At 40.1% G+C, this 22,688-nt stretch overlaps 1 protein-coding gene across 1 annotated transcript in view; it reads right to left on the bottom strand.

Moving 5' to 3' along the window:
• Positions 1-2,250: 2,250 nt before the first annotated feature.
• LOC132824287 (inner centromere protein-like) overlaps positions 2,251-22,688 on the bottom strand; it is a 63,980-nt gene continuing 43,542 nt past the window's right edge. Inside the window, 4 exon segments of the mRNA XM_060838629.1 lie at positions 2,251-2,459; positions 5,476-5,628; positions 11,686-11,884; positions 12,803-12,938. Of these exon segments, the coding sequence (XP_060694612.1) occupies positions 2,251-2,459; positions 5,476-5,628; positions 11,686-11,884; positions 12,803-12,938 (697 nt within the window).

Genomic DNA, 22,688 nt, shown 5'->3' with positions numbered 1-22,688 from the left:
ATGCTGGCAGTCAGCTGCCTTCTTGAACTACTGCCAGTACATAATGTACGTAGAACTACAGGGCTGTTAGGGAGGTCCAAATCTTGGAACTCTAAGTGAAAGAATCAGAATATACTCCAAACATCAGTTGCATAGCTTGCATTTCCTGTCCCTTGTTGATTGAGCTCATACAGTTCACAATTGGAAGGTGATTGTGAAGGTATTGGACAAGGTGCCAAGCCAAACAAGCAGGTGGCTTGGCCCTGAATGGTGATGAGCTTAGAGTGTTATTGCAACAGCACCCATCCACACAAGTGGATAGCTGGCCATTACACTTCTCGCAGAAGTTGGCCTGGAGTTCAGGAAATAAGCTACGGACCACAGAATTCCTAGCCACTACCTGCTCTTCGAGTTACAGTATTTGTACAGCTATTCTCAGTCAGTTTCTGGTCACTGACAACCCACAGGATTTTGAGTGTGGGGGAATTCACTGATATACTGCCATTGCATGTCAAAGTTGGATTCTCCCTTGTTAGGAGATGGTCATTGCCTGGTACTTCAGTCTTATGAATATTATTTGCCATTAACCCAATCATCATGCAATACATATGTTTTTCTTGGATCAGGGAATGGACTGTTACTTAAATGAATATTTTTCCCCTTGCCCTAACAAGTGCTGATTATTGAAGGACAGAAGACATTATGGAACAACATTTTGTGTAGTGTGCAGGACCCTACCATACATGCAGCAAATGGGCAATAGTGTCAAAATCATGGATTTTTTTTCCTGTTAAAAACAGCATTCAAGCATTTGTGCAAGTAGACCACTTTAGTCTGTATTATGGGTATTTTTACATCAAATTTTACTTCCACAATAAATAATTGCTTCAGAGGTAATTTCAATCTAGAGATAAATGGCTGTTCATGAAAGTGTAAAATAAAATTAGCTGCAAAAACACCTTTACAATAATACTGTACTATAGTTGCAATAATATTTCAATGACATTCAATTTGAAAGAATAATTGAAGAATAAAGTTAATAAAACTCTATATTGAGTTTAGTTAAAAAAAATGAAAGTTCCCCTCATTAGACTTTTGCACATGATTTATTTACAGAAAAAAAAAAGACTTTACACCAAGATACTCATTACAAAATAAAAGTTTTGACACATTGCAGTTTCAACCTCAGTGCTGCATCAGATTTTGCAATGGTTTTAAACAGTAAAGAGCTGTGTGTGGTCAATTTACTCACCTTTCAAGACAATTTCTGTGGGTAATGAATGTGCAAGCCCTTTCAAGATTGCTGCCAGCTGATCATCCTGCACACAAGGTTAAATAATGGAGTTTGGCAGTCTAATTTGAGAAGGGGCACAGGGAAAGACAAGCCTGATCTTGTCCTCAAGTCTTCAAAAAAATGAAGATTTTGCCAGTTTCCCAGCCCCTCATCCAGGAGGTGTTTTTACTGATTTCACAATTTTAAAAAAATATTATTCCAATCAAGGTAGTGAATTCATAATAGATAAAGAAATTTAACCTGACAAATCTTGGACCACGTGGCCACATATTTCCAGTATTTTTGGATAAAAAGTACTATTCTAGTAGCTTCCAAAAACAAAAAAGTGCCAAATACACACAAGATCAATTACTACTCAGATTAAAAAAAAAATTCTATTGGAAATGAAATCCTCAATTTTAAACACAAGGAACATTTCACCAATCAAGAATTAGCAACCTGCCCAATTCAAGCAATTGGAGTCAAGACAGAGCCAGATGCACAACACAAAGCTTCTTGCACCTTGCCCAAGCCACTCAAAAAAAAAACTATATTCCAACAATGAGATTTCTTCAACTACAATGCATCATATCACATATCAGGCACAAGTTTGCCAATTGTTGCTAAGTTAGGAGTATTGTGCAGGTTCATCTCGGCAGCATAAACTTAATGGTATTTCCAAATTACATTTTGTACATGACCCTCTGGAAGGCAGGAGATAGAGACACACTTATCCCATCAGGGTATGAACTCAGGCACAAAATAAAAGTCTCATGAAAGTTAGCTTTAAGAAAGCCCTAGGTGTATTAAAATGCAACAGCTTTAGAACATCAATGCTCAAGAGTTTTGTGACAACAGCTGAGAGATGCTTGCCGGCAAAATAGGACACAGTTTTTAAAAAAAGCAATAAAAGATATAATATAGATAAGAGGATACAAGGAGAGTTCATTTTACTCATTACAACATTTAGAATGTCATTTCAAATGAAAGGATTACTTTCAGTATTTCATAAAACCATAGGGTACGTTCCTTATACTGTTTGATGCTGGTGGCGAATGCCACACTGCAGAACTCGTGCGTTTCAGATAACGTGGCTTGCTTTTACCGAAGATGTTCTCAAGATTTGGGGGTTGAATGACACCGAAGAATTTGTCTAAATCAAGTGGGTGATAATACTGCTTTACGAGCGCTTGCTGCAATTGGGTACCTGATGACAAAAAAAATAATAATGGCAATGTGATGGACTGGAGCTGAAAGTAAATCTTTGTTACAACTCTCCACATTGAGTGCGCAGACAACTTAGCGGTTTTGCTGATACAAGGAATTTACAAAGTTTCCAATAAAAGAGTGGTGGTGGAGGATATGGATGTTAGGATAACGAGGGCAACTTCATTTGACTGCAATTAGTAGGCTATACATGAAATAACTATTCCCTTACAGAAGCGTCATGACCATGGTTTTCAGAATTTTCTGATCGGAATTCAGATTTCCAATACTTTTCTCTCCTCCACAATTTCTGTGAGAAAAGAATTTCATCTCAATTGCTCAACATGTGGCTCAGACAAACTAATAGGAGGCAATTTCCACATACCCACGAGACAATGAGGGTGGCAATTTACATCACAAAAACAAAAAAAAAGGCACATATGCGCTAGAGAAAAAAAAGTGGAGGGACCAATAATAGATTATTGGGGCAGAATCAGTGGCAACAACATAGGAGTACGAGGATTGCAGGTAACACTGCATACAGCTGGAAAGAGATTGGATTTGACACCTGGGGAGGTTAGTCCTCACCAGCTGGAATTTGTCTCCATCTTCCAGCAAGTTGGAGATGGGATAACAGTTTTCAGAGGAGACAGATAGGAGAGGAAGTTTAAGGAGGGCAGTCACAAATTTGAATGGAACAGAGCTGTACCAGAAAAGAAATTGTTAATAGTTGTCATAGGAGCCAGATTAGTGACTTTAATGAAATTAAATATAAAAGTATTCATTAAATTCTTGCACGGAGCCAAATGGGTTGAGTGAGGGGTTTATCGGAACCTGTTGGCAGTGGAGTATAGGAAAAAAAAAGGAGTTTTCTTCACTTCCAGAACCATCTAGAAATAGCTGTTGGCTTTTGACAAAGAAAAACACCTTAAATAAGAATAGAAATATTTCTAAGGGCTGGCAGCATTTGGAAAGGATGAAATAACATTAACATGGGAGTCAGATTTGACTACTTACCTTCAGTTCTAAAAAAAAAGTGATGAGACTTAAGCCATTGAAGTGGGAAAGGGGAGGAAAAATAGAGAAGTGCTGAAATTGAATAGTAGGTTGGAGAGATGAAACAAAAATATTATGATTGGAAGACAAAAAAGCATTGGTTATAAAAATGCAGTGGTAGAAAAGAAACAGCATTTGGCCAGAGATTACAAGTGGCAGAACAATATTGTTCAAAAGCAACACAGAAGCAAAATTCAAAACAGTCCATGGCAAAATTAAAACGTTCCTGGTTTGAAATTGTTAAACTCAAATGTGAGGTCAAGAGAACATAAAGTGCCTTGTTGAAAGGCATGGTGCTGTTCCTCAAGCTTGCACTCAATGGAGCAATGAGTAGGCCAAGGACAGAAAAGTGAGCATGAGAGCAAGAGTGAACTAAAATCAAGTGCAGCCTCGTGTCATGTTTGTAGATCAAGTTGGAGATGTTTGGTAAACTGTCACCAACTCGGTTCTGTGGATCCCAAATATATGGGTGAGTTGCTTTGTTGGCTTTTTTGGCCAATGCAGACTAAACTCTTGTATGTATTATGATAAGGAGCTTATTGCAAAAAAAATTTCAAAAATCAGCATTATTAAGCTTCCCCTTCTCCAAATGTTAACTCTGAATAACAAATTCAGAAAACAAGGCTGAAGACAATTTTGAATCTTGGATTCAGTCTGTGGTGTACCAGATATGATCAAATCTGAACTTCAATTAAAAAGGTAAGAACTATAAACTTGGTAACAAACCTACATGAGGTAAATTTTAAGAGGAATAATACATTTAAAAAATGTAAAAAAAGGTGTAGCCAAGGATGGAGATACCTGAAGATAGGGCTACAGGACAGCCAAAAGGCAAGGTAGTTTAGATACTCTAAGATACTCAAACTGATTTCATGGAGAGCTCAAGGAATAAGCAGAAGGGTAGAATTGGGCTAGTTTTGCAATTACAGCAAGGGAAGTGGTTTTGAGTTAGTGAGGATGCTGCTGACAAGGAGGCCCTTTAGAGAAAGCCAAAAGGGACAACATTTAACTAACTGTAAGCTTATTCTGTGTGTCTTGGATAGTAACAGTGCCAGAGACAAAGAGAATGGTTGTGATCGGGATTCAAAAGAATCTTCACAAACAAAATGTAATTTGTAAATCGCATGCCAGATTGTAGAAGCACTTGCAGCAGTTTTAAAGTGAGATGAATGGAATCTTGACCAGGTTTGTGCACATATCTTCCATCAACTGATAAACCATGTTAATGTGTGTGTAAATTATGATTGCCAAGCTTGACCCCTTCTCTCAGTTGTAATCCAGAGTTAATACTTAGTTGGAATTGAAAGGAGAAATAGAAGGCAAACAGCAAACTCACCAGTATAGATACCCGAGTAAAAAATGAGGTCTGCAGATGCTGGAGATCACAGCTGAAAATGTGTTGCTGGTCAAAGCACAGCAGGCCAGGCAGCATCTCAGGAATAGGGAATTCCCAACAAGCTAATCTTTTTCATTTATTACGTGGAAAGATTTAGTCTTGTTTGTGCAAAAAACTGAAAAGGAATAAACTCAATTCTACTTTTTCCTCTGAGCTTGTACTTGCAATAATTCTTTAAGCTTCACTGCAAAGCCCATACAAGTGCTCCTTGCAAGAGTTAGAAATAGAAATTGATGGAAATATTGGCTGGTAAGGCAGCATCTGGAGCAAGTGCAGTGAGAATGAGAAAACAAGACCAAAAGTCAATATTTCAAGCGGATGGAGTATTTCCAGCATCTTTGTTCAAGTTTACAATTTCCAGCATCCACTTTGCTTTTGTTCCAAAGAGTGCATAACAAATCAAACATGGGAAGAATTACATAATTTGCCTGTTCTTATTGTGACCAGTTGTTGCTACCAAAATAGGCTAACTGAGCTGATAATTGGGATGGAAGTTGAAACTTTGTTTGCTTACATAGAGTCAGCTGCCTAATAAAACTCTAAATTGATCAAGTTATTTCCTTACCATTAGCCCAAGTAGGGATAGGTTTACGTGGTGCTCCCTCATCATCTGTTGAATCATCACTTTGTAAATCCATCCCGTAAGTTTCCAGATCGACTTTAGACAATTTAATTTTTGAGTAGCCATTAGGAGTCATAGTGTAAGACTCCAGTACCGCTGAGTGCTGGAAAAAAAAAGTTAACCCATTAAAATCATAAATTGTTGAACCATCAGCACTTTTCAAAAACACTGTCCCTTGAGTTCTCAATGAAGTACACATTTTTCCAACTATACCACAAACTCGAGGGATGACTTCCCAATCAGCCAATTTCTACAAAGTCACACTAACAGGTCACAGATCTGGTTGTTAGGCAGCCATTTACTGTTCGGCAGGTACCAGAGTTTTGGGCGGATGCCAAAAGGCATGCAAGCAAAGCCAAGAGAAGAATCTAGTTTATAATGCACAGCCACTTACGCAAAACTGCTCAGTTCGCTTTCAAATGGTGATTAAAAGAGGGAAAAGACAGGATTCAAGAGAAATGAATTTGCATTAATTTCAATATGAAAACATTAAAGTTAAATTCAGCAAGAATTAGAAAACATAGGTTTGCTTTTATACTACTTGGATGGGCAATAATAAAAAAAATTTCTGAAGCTGCACAAAACAGCCGGCCATTTAGCCCTTTGTTATTTCAAAGCACTGTAGGTACAATTTGTCTTACTTCATTGTTTCTCATGCCCTTGCAAGGGTTAAGTGTTGATCAAATTCCTCTTCAAGTTACTGAATTTGTTTCCTTGCATGAAGGCATTCCCGGTCATAACAGGATGGGTTTTCCAAAAAAAGAGAGATCTATTTGTTCATCTGATCAATCATTTGCTTATTATTCTTAGACAACAAGGATGCTCTTTGTACGATATGTGGTATAGCAATAAGTATGACTACATTCAAACATTGAGATCTTAGGGGACTGATCTTGCCTTCAAAAGCTACAAGAACAGGTTTCCCCCTTTTGCACAAAATAACAAATTTTACGAACTACTGCATTATCTTTTCACAACATTACCTACTTTTGTTTGTCTATATAAATAATTTGGATAAGAACACAGGAAGCATGGTTACTAAGTTTGCAAGTGATACCAGAATTGGTGGTATAGTGCACAGGTAGTTAAAAATACAAAGAGATCTTGATTAATTGGGTCAATGGTCTGAAGAATGCCAGATGGAATTGAATTTGGATAAATGTGTGAGTTGACATATCTTGGTAATACAAATAAAGGGCAGGACTTATATAATTAATGGTAGGGCCCTGGATAGTATTGTAGAACAGAGATTTAGGGGTTCAGCTACATAATTCTGTGAAGTTTGCATCATAGGTGCACAGTGGCACAGCAGTTAGCACTACTGTCTCACAGCGCCTGAGACCCGGGTTCAATTCCCAACTCAGGCGACTGACTGTGTGGAGTTTGCACGTTCTCCCAGTGTCTGCGTGGGTTTCCTCCGGGTGCTCCGGTTTCCTCCCAGTCTGAAGATGTGCGGGTCAGGTGAATTGGCCATGTTAAATTGCCCATAGTGTTAGGTAAGAGGTATATGGAGGGGTATGGGCGGGTTCCGCTTCAGCGGTTCGGTGTGGACTTGTTGAGCTGAAGGGTCTGTTTCCACACTAAGTAATCTAAAAAGTAATCTAACCTAAGGTAGACAGGCTAGTTAAGATGACGTTTAGCATGCTTGCCTTTATTGCTCAGACCGTTGAATATAGAAGCTGGGATGCAATGCTGAGGGTGTACAGAATGTTGATGAGGCCTCTCCTGGAATACGGTGTCCAGTTCTGTTCTCCCTCCTATAGGAAGGATAAATTAAACTGGAGAGTTCAGAAAAGATTTACCAAGAATGGAGAGCTGGAGATATATAAAATATAGACAGACTTTTTTCCCTCTCCATACTGGATTGTAAAAGGTGAAGGCGTGATCAATATTGAAGTTTATAAAAATTGAGGGGCATAGGCATTGTGAATGACAAGGATCCTTTCCCTCAGAGGGGATAGAGTTCAAAACTAGGGAGCTTATTTTTAAAAAAGGAGAGAGGGGGGAAAGTGTTTAAAAAGTTGCCGGTTGTCCTTTTAAAAAAAAGGACACGTGTGGAATAAATTGCGAGGAATTGGTGAATGCAGGTACAGTTACAACATAAGAAATTTGAATAAGTTCATGAATACAAAAGGTTGGGAGGGATTTGAACGAAGTGCAGGCAGGTGGAACTAGTTTAATTTGGGAACATGGTTGGGTGGACTGGAAGGGTCTATTTCGAAGCTATATGGCTTTGCAACTCTACTCCTCCAAACCATCTACCCCACTGATGAACCCAGAATAGCATTTTGTATATAACCATAGTTACACTATGTCCTTCGTTTCTTTGCAAAATGAATTCACACACGTCTGTCGAAATGCACTTTTCAGAATGCAGTTAATTGGACTCAAGAATGTTAGACATTGTGAATGACAATGCTTGATCTGTAGATTATTTCTCAGCTGGAGGATCTTTTCTCTCTTAGATCCTTTGCAGCATGAGTTATTTCACGTAAACTGTTGTCATGACCACAGATAATAACCCCAGATCATCAAAGGACAGGCCAAAACCTTAAACTCCAAAAACAGTTGTAGATACAAATCCAGTAGATATCTGGACAGGAACTCTGGAACATTACACCTGCAAATAAAAAAGAACTTTAAAGGGAACGTGAGGAGGAGAAGCGAGTGGCATTATCTCTGGACTATTAATCCAGGGAGGCAAAAGTGACGACTGCAGATGCTGGAGATCAGAGACAAGATTAGAGTGGTGCTGGGAAAGCACATCAGGTAAGGCAGCATCTGAGGAGGAAGAAAATCGACGTTTTGAGCAGGAGCCCATTATCAGCACTACTCTAATCTTGTCTATTAATCCAGAGACCCAGGTAAACATGCTAGGGACCAAAAACAAATCCTGCCATGGCAGATAGAACTTAATTCCAACTTTTAAAAAGTGACCTTAAGTGTTAAATGATGACCACAAAACCATCAACATGAAAATAAAACACCATCTGTTTCACTAATGCCATTTAGGGAAACAGATTTGCCATCCTTACCTGGTGTGGCCTACAACATGCAATTCCAGACCCACTGAATGTAACAGACTCTTAACTGCCCTCTGAAACAGCCTAGCAAGCCATTTGGTTGAAATAATCACTAGAAAGTAGCACCACCCAAGAACGGACCCTCTTTTGTAAGAGGGTTGATTGCATCATAGCAATATATGTAAATTTTATTTAGTCAGGCATAATTGCTAAGACCCAAGATGATCTGTCCCCCCTCAAAGCTGAAATAGAAAACCTCGTCTCTATCCACAGATTGTGTGCAAAGCAGACAGAATGCGTACAGCCAGTGTAACTTGAACATTACACTGCCTTTGACACCATTATCTCATACAGCAAACTTTATATTAAACGGGTACCTTATGAACCAAAATTCTTGATAATGCAGCAAAGATTATAGACTTCAAATATCAGATGTTTATTGTATTATCACAATCAGTACTGTCCAAAGTAGTCAGTTGTTTTTTTTTAAGATTAGATTACTTACAGTGTGGAAACAGGCCCTTCGGCCCAACAAGTCCACACCGACCCGCCGAAGCGCAACCCACCCATACATTTACCCCTTACCTAAGGCTACGGACAATTTTAGCATGGCCAATTCACCTGACCTGCACATCTTTGGACTGTGGGAGGAAACCGGAGCACCCGGAGGAAACCCACGCAGACACGGGGAGAACGTGCAAACTCCACACAGTCTGTCGCCTGAGTCGGGAATTGAACACGGGTCTCAGGCGCTGTGAGGCAGCAGTGCTAACCACTGTGCCACCGTGCCGCCCACAAGTGAGAAGGCTGTCTGCCAGTAAGTTTTAAGGAAAAGTTGCATGATTTTTTCCTTTATTTACAGTAATAAATCACTGAAATAGTGATGTGTATAAGTCCCTGCAGTAAATTTCTATTATCTTGTGTGCTTTTACATTGATTTTGTGGACCTCTTGATCAACCGAAATTTTTGATCAACAGCACATTCCATAGATGCTGCTAAATAAAGTTTGCTCTACAAGATTTGTCACCTTCAGTTTTTTGTCAATTATTTTATTTTATTAAAGAATATCCACATATTATTGACCTTGTTACTGGAAATAATTTAATCAAAATAGTTCATGATTTTAAATCATCTTTATCAAATCTCCTCGACCTACTTACTTCAAGGAGAGCAACTTAAGTATCTGCAGTTTGTCCACTTCTAATGAATTATGCTAGTCTCAGATACCATTCGAGGGAATAGATTTTGCTGCCTCACTAATGTTTTCACATCCTTCTTAAGGTATGACCCTCTGAACGAGGGTACTCCAGATGAGATCTAAGCAGCATACTTCATAAACATTTAGCCCAACATCCTGCTGTACACTTCATGTTTATAAAATCAACAATTCTGCATTATCATTTAAACTGACTGTTCAAGGCCCTGCCATCTTCAAAAGATTGGTGTATACATATCAAAGTCTTTTTATTGTAGCATTCACTAGAATTGTTTAATTTGGGTTACCTTGGCCCTAATCCCTAAAAAGGATTGGCTTCATCTATCCATTTCAAAGTCTTCCTGAGGCCCTTTACTATCAATCACACTGAACCAGAATTGCATTTTACCTGCAAAACTTCACAATTTGTGCAATTTGCATGAATTCCATTTGCTATCTACTGTATCAAGAGAATTCCAATATTGATCCAAGGGAACACGTCATTGCATAGTTTCTTCCGGTCCGAAAACCCTGACGATTTTCACTTTTTCCTCCTCCTCCTCAAACATTTAATAATTATGCAGGCATTTCCATTTTAATCCAAAGACTTCAAAATTTGCTACAAATCTATTTTGTTGTACTCTCTCAAAATACCTTTCAAAAGAACTATGTACACAATTTCATTACATGACCCAATCAAGCTCTCCAAACAATCATGCATGTTAAAATGATGTGTCTTCAACATGCTTGAATCCATTTAATTCTTTTGTTCCATCACACATGACAGTTTCATCCTGGATTACTGTTTCTACACCATCAGGCCTAGTTGCCTGCAATCACCAGGGTTAGGTCATTCTTTTGAAAAAAAAAGGGGAAGTCAAGTTGCGGTTGCACAGGACATTGGTGAGGTCTCCTCTGGAGTACACAGTTGGTTCTGCTCAAACATGTGCTTCTTCAACACAAATTTACTTGAACATGATTGAAGAATTTCGACCGGTATTTATAGAAGGCGAATATTTCCTTCCCATATCGGCTATAATGCCCCATTAGTTGAAATGGTGCAGCTATTGCACGATTTTCTTATAACCACAGATTGCTTGAGAACGGAATTTATCGGTTATATTAGAACCGAATGTACTATGTCCAGTTCTAGTTGCCCTGTTAAAATGAAGGATATTAAGTGTGAGAGGGTTTAGAAGAGATTTAGCATGATGTTGTTGGGTACAGAGCATTCGAGTTGTAAAGAAAGACTAGAACGTTTTTCACTAGAGCATAGGAGGTTGAGAAATGAGGGGTTTAGATAGAGTTAGTGGTAGGTGTCTTTTCCTTTAGATGGCAGGAGGGGGTGGCGCGTACATTAAAACATGAGATTTAAAAAAGGACAGAGGGGCAATTTATTCCCCCTCCTCGCACCCCACAGAAGTTCACATATGGAATGAACTTCGAGGAAGTGGTGAATATGGGCACAATTACAAATGTTTAAAAGACATTTGGGTAAGTACATGAATAGGAAAGGTTTGGATGAATATGGGCCAGGAGCAGGCAGATGGGACTAGGTTAGTTTGGGATTATGTTCAGCATGGACTGGTTGGACTGAAGATCCATGCTGCAGTGATCAAGGAAGTTCTCAATTTGCAGGAATTTTTTTGCATAATTTCTAGATGTAGGTCTGCTCTGTTGTTGCAGAGTCTTCGGGCAAGTAATTTGAAACAATAAATTGTCAGACATAATGCAGTCTCAAGATCGCTCAACTTTGATTAAAGGCAGTCATCCCAAAAAAGTTAAGGAGAAATTATTCAAAATGTCACTGAATAGCCCCAGTGTTCCAACAAACTTTTGTATTTGAAGAAGTTCATTATTCTAAGTCAAACAATTGAAGAGTCATGTCCTTCATAGTTATCACCCTCTCAGCCCCAGTACTGAAACAAACACACTCACATGGACATCTATAGTTACATTCAGTATATTTTTGTTGGAGACCTCTTCCTTCACTTTCAGGTTCTTTTCTTCCTTGCATTTTCTTTGATCTTCACAAAGTCTACTCTCATTTTCTTGCTGCTTTGGTTCCAATTTTAGACTTGTTTCCTCATTTGCTAAAGTCAGACTTCCCAGCTCTTCCAATTGCTGTTCTTCCTATAAATAGGGATATAAGTATTATTTCAAATCTTGCTTTCAAAACTGCTTTCCCTTTATGGCCTTTAAGATGCCTGACAAACTTCCTCAAGTCCCATACCTTCCAAAATAGGGAAAAAATAAAGAATTCATATTACAGAAGTTTGTCAGTCAGCCCATTGCACCTATGCCAACTTGGTAGAGGTATACATCCGAATCCCACTTACCAAGTTATTAGTTTGAAGCTGTGTTATGGCACTTCAGATGCATACCCAAGTGTTTCAAGAAACTACATGGAGGGGTTCAGCCTTTCCCATCCCAGGCTGAAAATTAAGCATCTTATTTACATCGTTACACATCAGTGCACTAGTGTAATTACCAGTGCATAGCATTTCAACATTAAAAAAGGTTTACTTTCAATTTGCCAAACTGTACTGGACAAACATTTCAGTAACTCATCTTCAAATCAGGAGTGCAAGCTAGTTGGCCCATGAAATCTTTGCCGCCATTTAATGAGATTGTGGCTGTTTTGATAATCCTCAACTCTACATTCCTGTGCAACCCCACCCCCCTCCCCAAAAAGGCCAACATTCCATTTGCCTTCTGAAGTAAACAATTTCACCACCCAAATTCCTTTAATCTTTTTGTACTTAACTGCAAATGCTATAATGTGTACAGTTTAATACACATACAATTTTCATGCAATATTGAGCTAAATAGCACTCCTAAATGGTTGATGGAGTCAGATACCATGGTTAGCAAAATGCTATACTTCAGGATAGCATTGACAGTAATAAAATCATTTCAGATATTTGCCCAAAACATGAACAAGGCTTAAGTATTCAATTTGTAGCGCCACTTTGAAATTTTCAGATTGTACAATCAGGGACTGGGTGGTCATTCCGAACATCAAACTCCCACTCGGAGACCGCCTCTTACCAGCTTGCTTTGTGTGTCTTGGGTTGCTTCATGAAGCTGTCCGAGTTCTTGTTCAGCCAGCAGGGCAGCATCCTCTGGTGTGGTTTGCTCCAGCTTTTGCTGCATGGCTTTGTCTTTCTCTAGATGTTCACACTCTCTGTTAAGAAAAATTAGGCAGTCATTTTAGTCTTCTATTTGAGGCAAAATCTACTGAGCTTGAAGTCCAAACAGGACCCCTAACCAATGCAGTACTTAAAATTTTAGTCTTGAAGAACACATGCATGAAAAATAGAGGGAGAAAAATCTACTGGGAAATTCACAGACATGTGTAAAAATTATATTGGTGACAAGGTGTAGTGCTGGTGGCAGGGAGAAGTGTGCTTACATTTCTCAAACATCAGTGTTCAGAATTTCCTTAGTCAAAATGCTTTTGTCCAAAAAGAATGGAGTCATTGCTGAAATGAGGCAGGCCAAGCAGACTAGTCAAATACATTTGAAAAGGTGATAAATGTGAAAAGGTGATAAATAGTCAAGTTGGACTCCAGTGACAAGGGAAATTACTTTTTTTTTAAAAAAATCTAGTAACAGACAATAATAATACCACACTGTGCACACTAAGCAAATTATTCCAGTGTGAATCAAGCCAACAAGTTGGAGGGTGAAGACAAAAGACAACCAGATATGATACATAAATGGTAACAATGGCAGTTGACAGCAATGGGGATCCCAAAAATATTAACTGACCTGTATTAATAGAGTCAATATATGGATAGAGCAGAACATAGAACAGTACAGCACAGGCCCTCAATGTTGTGCTGATCTTTTATCAGACTCTAAAAAGGTCAAACTAACTTACATACCCTTCATTGTACTAACTTCCATGTGCCTATCCAAGAGTCACTTAAATGTCCCTAATGTATCTGACTCTACCACCACTGCTGGCAGTCCAATCCACACACCCACCCCTCACTGTGTAAAGAAACTACCTCTGACATCTCCCTCAACCTTCCTCCAATCACCTTAAAATTATGCACCCTCATGACAGACATTGCCATAATGGGAAAAGTCTCTGGCTATCTATGTCTTTCATCAAGTCAAAAATGGAAACAGACCCTTCGGTCCAAACCATCCATGCTGACCACATATCCCAACCCAATCTACTCCCACCTGCCAGCACCTGGTCCATATCCCTCCAAACCCTTCCTATTCATATACCCATCCAAATGCCTCTTAAATGTTGCAATTGTACTAGCCTCCACCACTTCCTCTGGCACCTCATTCCACCGTGTGCGCGTGAAAGAGTTGCCCCATAGGTCTCTTTTATATCTTTCCCCTCTCACCCTATACTTATGCCCTCTAGTTCTGGACTCCCCAACCCCAGGGAAAAGACTTTGTCTATTTACTCTATCCTTGCCCCTCAATTTTGTAAACCTTGATAAGGTCACCTCTCAGCCTCCGACACTCCAGGGAAAACAGCCCCAGCTTGTTCAGCCTCTCTAGAGCTCAAATCCTCCAACCCTGGCAACATCCTTGTAAATCTTTTCTGAACCCTTTCAAAGTTTCCCAATATCTTTCCAATAGGAAAGAGACCATCCTTTCCAACAGGATGGAGACGATCCTATCTACCTGTGACTCCACTATCAAGGAGCTATGAACCTGCACTCCAAGGTCTTTGTTCAGCAACACTCCCTAGGACCTTACCAATAAAGTGTCTAAGTCCTGCTAAGATTTGCTTTCCCAAAATGCAGCACCTCACATTTATCTAAATTAAACTCCATCTGCCACTTCTCAGGCCATTGGCCCATCTGGTCCAGATCCTGTTGTAATCTGAGGTAACCCTCTTCGCTGTCCACTACACCTCCAATTTTGGTGTCATCTGCAAATTTACTAACTGTACCTCTTATGCTCACATCCAAATCATTTATGTAAATGACAAAACGTAGAGGACCCAGCACCAAATCATTGTGGCACTCCAGTTTGAAAAACAATCCTCCACCACCACTCTCTGGCTTCTACCTTTGAGCCAGTTCTGTATCCAAATGGCTAGTTCTCAAAGTGAGTAAAGTAAATATTGGTGCACTAGATGTGTTCCAAAAGAAAAAAAAAGTTTAGAATGTACAAGTCAGCTAGTCCAGATGGTGTCTATCCTCCATCGTAAAAGAAATTAGGCTGGAGATAGAATTGATATGATGCAGGAGGCTGTTGAGCTCATCTTGTCTCTATCAGCTCTGAGCATATTAACCTGTTGCTGACCACCTGCCTTTTTTCCAAAACCCTGCATATTGGATATTTCTAATTAAATCAATGCCTTTTTGAATACCTCAGTTGAACCTGCCTCCTCAACACTAAGTGAGGTCTGCAGATGCTGGAGATCAGAGCTGAAAATGTGTTGCTGGAAAAGCGCAGCAGGTCAGGCAGCATCCAAGGAACGAGATTCCTGAAGAAGGGCTTATGCCCGAAACGTCGAATCACTTGTTCCTTGGATGCTGCCTGACCTCCTGCACTTTTCCAGCAACACATTTTCAGCTCAACACTTTAAACAATGCATTTCATACCCTAACTCTGGTGCAAAAAACATTTCTTCTCACCTTGCATTTGGTTCTTTTCTTGCAAAAAAAAACATTAAAATGGAGGCTTCTGGCTCTTGATACACTAAGCAGGAACAATTTCCTCCCAATCTACTTTCCAGTCCAGGCTAGTTTTGAAAACTTCTATCAAACCTCCTTTTAGCCTTCTACACTCCAAGCAAAAACAAGTCAAGTCTCAAACTTTCCAGGCTTTCTTCATTAAAAGTGTCTCAGAAAAGGGAAAAAGTTAAAAAATCACAACACCAGGTTATAGCCCAAGTTTAATTGAAAGCACACTAGCTTTTGGAGTACCACAAATCAGAAAAGAGATCGTTCTCAAATCTGTTCTGCACTCTCTTCATGTCCTTCATATGTATTCATACCCTTCCTCAATGTGGTGCCCAAAATTGCACACTATTCCAACTAGAGGTCGAAACCAGTGAATTAGAACCTCCCTGCTCTTGTACTCGCAAAGTCCCTACAATAGGCTATTTGGTCTAACAAGTCCACATCGACCCTCCAACTCTAGACTCATTCGCCTACCCTATTACTTTACATTTCCACTGACTAAAGTGCCAAGTCTACACATCCCTGAACACTGAGCAATTTAGCATGGCCAATTCACCTAACCTGCACATCTTTGGATTGTGGAGGAAACCAGAGCACCCAGAAGAAACCTACGCAGACATGGGGAGAATGCACAAACTCCACATAGGCAGTTGATGGAGGCTAAAATCAAACCCAGATCTTTAGGGTTATGAGACAGCAGTGCTAACCACTCAGCCACTGTGCTGCTTCTACTAATATAGCCTACTTAAGTCCCTATTAATATAGCCCAAAATACAGGACACTAACAGCTCTCTGTCCTGCTACCTTTGCCTTATGCACATATATACCCAGGTCTACGTTCCAATACACCCTTTAGAACAGTGGCATAAAATATAAATTTAAGGATAATGTTTTGCACCAAAGCACATCACCTCTCACTTCTCTGCAATGAACTTCATCTCAGTAAAAACAAGGACTGCAGATGCTGGAAACCAGACCCTAGATTGGAGTGGTGCTGGAAAAGCACAGCAGGTCAGGCAGCGGAGGAGCAGGGGGAAAAAAAAAGACATTTCAGGCAATTAAAAAAAAATCGGTTCCTGATGAAGGGCTTTTGCCCAAAACATTGATTTTCCTGTTTTTCTGATGCTACCTGACCTGCTGTGCTTTTCCAGCACCACTCTAAATCGAGACCCCAGTGAACTTCATTTGCCAAATTTACCCACCATCGACAAGCAGGAGGCCAGAACACAGCAAACCAGGCAGCATCAGGAAGTGGAGAAGCCAATATTTCAGGTGTAGCCCTTCTTCTGGGCTAGGGGTGGATGTAAGGGGAGCTGCAGATAAAGAGCTGGGGGAGGGAGGTGGAAGGAAGGAAGAGTTTGGGTGGGGAGATGGGTAGTGTGGTGAGAGAGTGATAGGTGAACAGGTTGAGGGTATAGCCTGGTTGGTCAATAGGAGAAATGAATCTGGTTGGTAGCTGAAAGGAAGGGTCAGACAGAGGAATGGGGAGGGGCTGGAAAGGGAGTCAGGGGATGGGAAGTTATTTGAAATTCTGCACCAACATCCTCAGTTTACAATTCTCCCAAGTTTGAGCTTTCAACAAACTTCGAAATTGTCCCCTGCACACCAAGATTAGATCATAAATACAAAAAAAAAGTTTCAATTCCAGTCTTCCTGCCTAAAAAATACCAATCATTAGTCTGTTCCCTATCCTTCAGAGATTTTTTGTACCCAAATTGCAACTGTCCCTTTCCTTTCATGACCTACAATTACCCCAAGTCTTGTGTGGCACTATATCAGATGCATTTTAAAAAAAGTGTCAAATTAGTACAGCACTAAAGGAGGCCATTCAGCACATCACATCTGCTCCAATTCTATTACCTTGTGCCAATCTCGTTTTTTTTCCCCCTATCCCTGTTCATCATATCTACTCAAAAACATCCAATTGCACCTTGAATGCTTCAATTGAAACGGTCTCCATCACAATCCTTAATTGGGTTTATTTCATTAACTAAATATTTGGGTAAAAGATTTTTTGCCATCACCCTCATTTCATTTGTGCAAATCAAACCAATAACATCAAACTTTTTCTTCAAAAAGCAGAATGTTCTTCACCATCTACTCTGTCCAGCTTGCTCATGATTTTGAAAATGTCTAACCCCTCAACTTTCTTCTCTCCAAGGAGTGCAATCCCAATATCTTCAAGTTATCCTAATACCTGAAGTTTCCAATCCAGGACCAATGTAAGTTGCTTCTACATTCCCATCTTTCCTATAATATGGGACTGACAAATGGTGAGTAATACTCCAGCTGATGTCTAACAAGTATCTTGTACAAGTTCAACATCATCTCCAAGCTTGTACTTTACACCTCCATTAAAAGTAGACAACTCTGCTTTATGAACTGCCATCTCCTGTCCAGCCACCTTCAAGGATCTGTGCGCAAGGAACATTTGGCACAACACAAATGCCAGGTTCTTACCACCACCAATAAAGAGACAAACTAACCACCGCCCCTTGTCCCTCAAAGTGTTCCCATCACTGAATCGCCCATTATCAACATCCCTGGGGTTACCATTGACCAGAAACTCAACTGGACTTGCCACATAAAACATAATGGCTCCAAAAACAAGTCAGAGGCTGGGAATATTGTGGCAAGTAGCTCACCTCTGGATTCCCCAAAGCCTAGCCACCATCTACAAGACACCTGCTTGCATGGGTGCAGTTCCAACAACACTCAAGAAGCACACCAAAAGGATAAAAACAGCATACTAGAATGGTACTATAAAATCGATAACTATTCATTCCCTTCACTACCAATACTCAGTAGCAGCAGTGTGGATCATCGACAAGATGCACTGCAAAAATTTACCAAAAATCATCAGGCAGCACATTTCAATCCCACAACTACTTTCATCTAAAGAGGACAAGAGCAGTAGACTCATGGGAACACCAGCACCTGCAAGTTACCCTCCAAGCCAGTCACCATCCTGACTTGGAAATACCTTGCTGTTCCTTCACTATTGCTGAGCCAATATCCTGGAATTCCCTCCCTAATGGCAGATGGACTGCATTGGTTATGGTGGTAGCTCACCTCCTTCAAGGGCAACTAGGGACAGGCAATAAATGCTGGTCAGCCAGCAACATCACATCCCACAAGGTGAATAAAAAACACCTGGGTTCCTCTGCGCCTGTACCCCATTTAGAATTGTACACCTATTTTGTATTTCAAAGTTCTTTAAACCAATATACATCACCTCACTTCTCTGCATTGAACCTCATCTACCTCCAATTTGCCGACACCAGTTTGTCAATGTCCTTTTGGTGTTCCATACTATTTTCAGTTTATAATTCTTCCAGGTTTAATGTTAGATGCAGGCTTTGAAATTGACATGTTTATTGCATAATACGGGAAAAGCAAAGACTTCTGGGGAACTCGAGGTCAAACAAACCTCCAGCCCAAAAAAATACAAATATCTAGTGACCATTTCTGTTTCCAATCACTCAGCCAATTTTTGTATGTTGCTACTGTCCCTTTTATACCACAACCTATAAAGGTTTTCTTAAAACTATTACAGCACTGTATCAAATGTCTTCTGGAAATCCTTGTATACCACATCAATAGCATTAGACTCATTTAATCTTTTTCATCTCCTCAAAAACTCCAATTTTAGAAATCGCTGCCGACTCTAATCAAGCCAACTTTCCTCCCTTGATTACTAATTCTAGAAATGATGATTTGGGATAGAACATGAAACTGACTGGTCTGTAATTGCCAGGATTATCCATAGAACCTCTACTGATCGAGGCAATAGACATTTGCAATTCTCCAGTCTTCTAGCACCTGCAAGTCCAAGGAAGGTGGGAGCTCAAGGTGTTGGGGCTGTATTTTGGCATGGATAGAGAATTGGCTACCTGGGCTGTAAACAGTAAACTGGGGATAAAGGGTCCTTTTTCAGGTTGGCAACCTGTAACGGGTGGTGGGGGTTGGTGAAGGAGTATAGGTAATTCTGGGATAACATGATTTTCAGCAGGGCGATTTGGGGATAATGTCGCTGAAGAATTGGGAAACAGTATTTTAGAGAACGTTTACCTTCGTTGGTAATAGTGCAAGACCAGTGAGGATCTGTTTAGGTGCTTTGCTCTGTGAATGTGATGTCAGCTGCCAACTGAGCAGCTTTCAAATGTGAGGTACTGTACACAGAACACCTTGTTTACATTTTTTAAATGCATTGTGTTAAAAATTCACTTTTAGTTTTGTTAATAAATCAGATTTCAACCTTCATTCAGACTGTGCAATACTTTGCATTAGACTTTTGGGCAATATTTGAGCAATCGCAAGTGATTTTTTTTGCCAGTCTGTTCCTAACCCTACTTTCCTCATAGGCTCCATTATTCCTATTAAGTGGGGTTTTGCTGGAACGCAACTATGGCATTACAAGAGAACTACCAATACAAAATCAGTTTACAGAGAGAGATTGATAGTTTAAGCAAGCAGGCAAAACATTGACAAATGGAGTTTATAATGAGGGAAAACATGAGGTTGTTCATTTTGGAAAGGAGAACAGTATTTAAATTTAGGAGAAAGACTGCAGAAATCTGCAACACGAAAGGGACTTGGGTGTAGTTGTGCACGAAACAGAAAGCTAGCACACAGGTTCAGCAGGTAATCATGATATTAGTAGTAAGGCTATTGCAATGTTGGCCCTTTATTCAAAAAAAAGAGGGTTGGAGTACAAGAGTAAGAAAGTCTTACTGCAACTGTACTGTACAAGGTACAGGTGAGACCACATCTGGGAGTAGTCCGAGCAGTTTTGGTCTCCTTGAAGATGTCATTGGAGGCAGTTCAGGGAGTGTTCACTCGGATGATCTCTGTTATTGAGGGATTGTCTATGAGCAAAGGCCTAACAGATTTGATATCTATTGACCTGAGTTTATAAAGAATGAAAGGTTATTTCAGTGAAACACAGTATCCTATCAAGGGCTTGACAGGGTAAATGTGAGAAGATGTTTCCCTTCATAGTAGCATATGGGACCAGAGGGTATAGTCCCAGCATTAAAGGGGCACCCATTTAAGAATGAGATGAGGAATTTCTGAGGGTTGAATATCTTTGGGACTTTTGACAGAGCTACCAGGTGTGGGGTATGGGGGGTAGTTTAAGGCTGAGATACATTCTTAATCAGCAGGGAAATCAAGGGTTACAACAGCTTTGGTCTCAACCACAAGTTACCTCTTTTTAAAAAAGACTTCCAAAATGAGACACTATTTTCCCTTAAATCTATTCTGACTCTTCCGAGTCAATTCACATTTTTCCATGTGACTATTAATTCTATCCAAAATAAGTGTTTCTAGAGAATTCCCCAAAACATTAAACTGGTTTGTTTATAATTAGAGAGCTTACAACTTCTTTTTGTGCAAGGGCACAATGCTTGCAATTTTCCAATCTTCTGGCCCCAATCCTGAATCCAGGGAACATTGAAAGATCATTGCAAGTCCTTCCACAATTTCCACTCACTTCCTTCAATATCATTGGAGACATATCCAGTCCCAATGCCTCATCAACATTAGGTGTCAACAGCTTATCCAATGCTCCCCTCATTGATTTTAAACCCTTCAAGTAACAGTTTCTTCCTTAGTCACCATCAATTTAGACTTCATTGCTTTTTCCTCTTACTCTGATTGCACCCATTAACTTCCTATTCTTTACTTTAAAAGTAGTATCTGACTACCAGCATTGTGCACTGATACTTGCCAATATTCTCTCCTGGTTCCCACAATTGTGCAGGTTTAATTAAATCTTTCCCAAAAGCACAAGCAAAACACCCCACAAAGGAATGGAGCCCTAGATCTGTCAGATGCTGACTTGTACTGGTTCTTGTCCTGCAGCTGTTCTGTGACAACCTTGACATTGACACCAGAGAGACAAAGCAGCATCCTGCAGTCAGGTTGACAACCACAAAAATGCCCATTTCTTCTGCTCAAGACTCCCCGACCAGCGGCGGCCTTCTTCCTGTACATCAGGGCCACCTGTGCTGTCAAAGATCTATCGCTCAACGTGACATCCAGAATTGAAAGGAGTTTAGTAAGTGGACCCTTTGAGGATTCCTGCACTGCTCGTTTCTCTTGTAATGCCTATAGTCACTCCTTGCTGAAAATGTGTTACTGGAAAAGCGCAGCAGGTCAGGCAGAATCCAAGGAGCAGGAGAATCGATGTTTCGGGTATGAGCCCTTCTGTAGTCACTCCTTCCCGATCATCTTTCTGAATGGGCTATTCCTTCGTTCGCTACATCACTGATGCAACTCTGACTTCAGTGTGTAGTCCATGATACTACTTGAACTCAGGCTTTTCTGGGTCACAAGTAGTTGACATGATTCCCCAAGTGATAGGGTTAAAATTTAGCTTGGTTGAGCTGTCTGCCAATCCTTAACATTAAAATCTTGACATGACTTTCACCTTGCTGTGGTACTGTTAACTATAAACCACAAGACCATAAGACATACGAGTGGAAGTAAGGCCATTCGGCCCAGAGTCCACTCCGCCAATCAATCATGGCTGATGGACATTTCAACTCCACTTACCAGCATTCTCCCCGTAGCCCTTAAATTCTTGATATCACAAGGAATTATCAATCTCTGCCTTGAAAGACATTTAGCATCCCAGCCTCCACTGCACTCTGCAGCAATCCACCACTCTGGCTGAAGAAATGTCTCTGCATTTCTGCTCTGAATTGACCCCCTCTAATTCTAAGGCTGTGTCCATGGGTCCTAGTCTCCTTGCCTAACGGAACCAATTTCCTAGGGTCCACCCTTTCCAAGCCATGTATTATCTTGTAAGTTTCTATTAGATCTCCCCTTAATCTTCTAAACTCCAATGAATACAATCCCAGGATCCTCAGCCGTTCCTCATATGTTAGACCTGCCATTCCAGGGATCATCCGTGTGAATCTCCGTTGGACACGCTCCAGTGCCAGTATGTTCTTCCTGAGGTGTGGGCACCAAAACTGGACACAGTACTCCAAATGGGGCCTAACCAGAGCTTTATAAAGTCTCAGTAGCACAACGATAAACTATGAGAAAATAGTTTACTATCTCCACCACCAGCAGCTTCTCTTGTGCCAATAAAATTCTTAAAACTTCCAAACTGGCATAGTGATTTTCAAAATTACTGGAAATGAAAAGTTTCCAACAGCAGCTGCTAAACAAAATTGATTAACTCAACTCTCCTGTGATGTCATTTACACTATTTATCACACTCAGCCAAGTTCAAGGGTACTCAGTTTCAACTTTTCACC

This window comes from Hemiscyllium ocellatum, chromosome 18 (genome assembly GCF_020745735.1).
Source record: "Hemiscyllium ocellatum isolate sHemOce1 chromosome 18, sHemOce1.pat.X.cur, whole genome shotgun sequence".
NCBI classification, from domain to species: Eukaryota; Metazoa; Chordata; class Chondrichthyes; order Orectolobiformes; family Hemiscylliidae; genus Hemiscyllium; species Hemiscyllium ocellatum.
The sequence above is the reverse complement of the archived record's forward strand: the minus strand, read 5'-3'. Positions and strand labels throughout refer to the sequence as shown.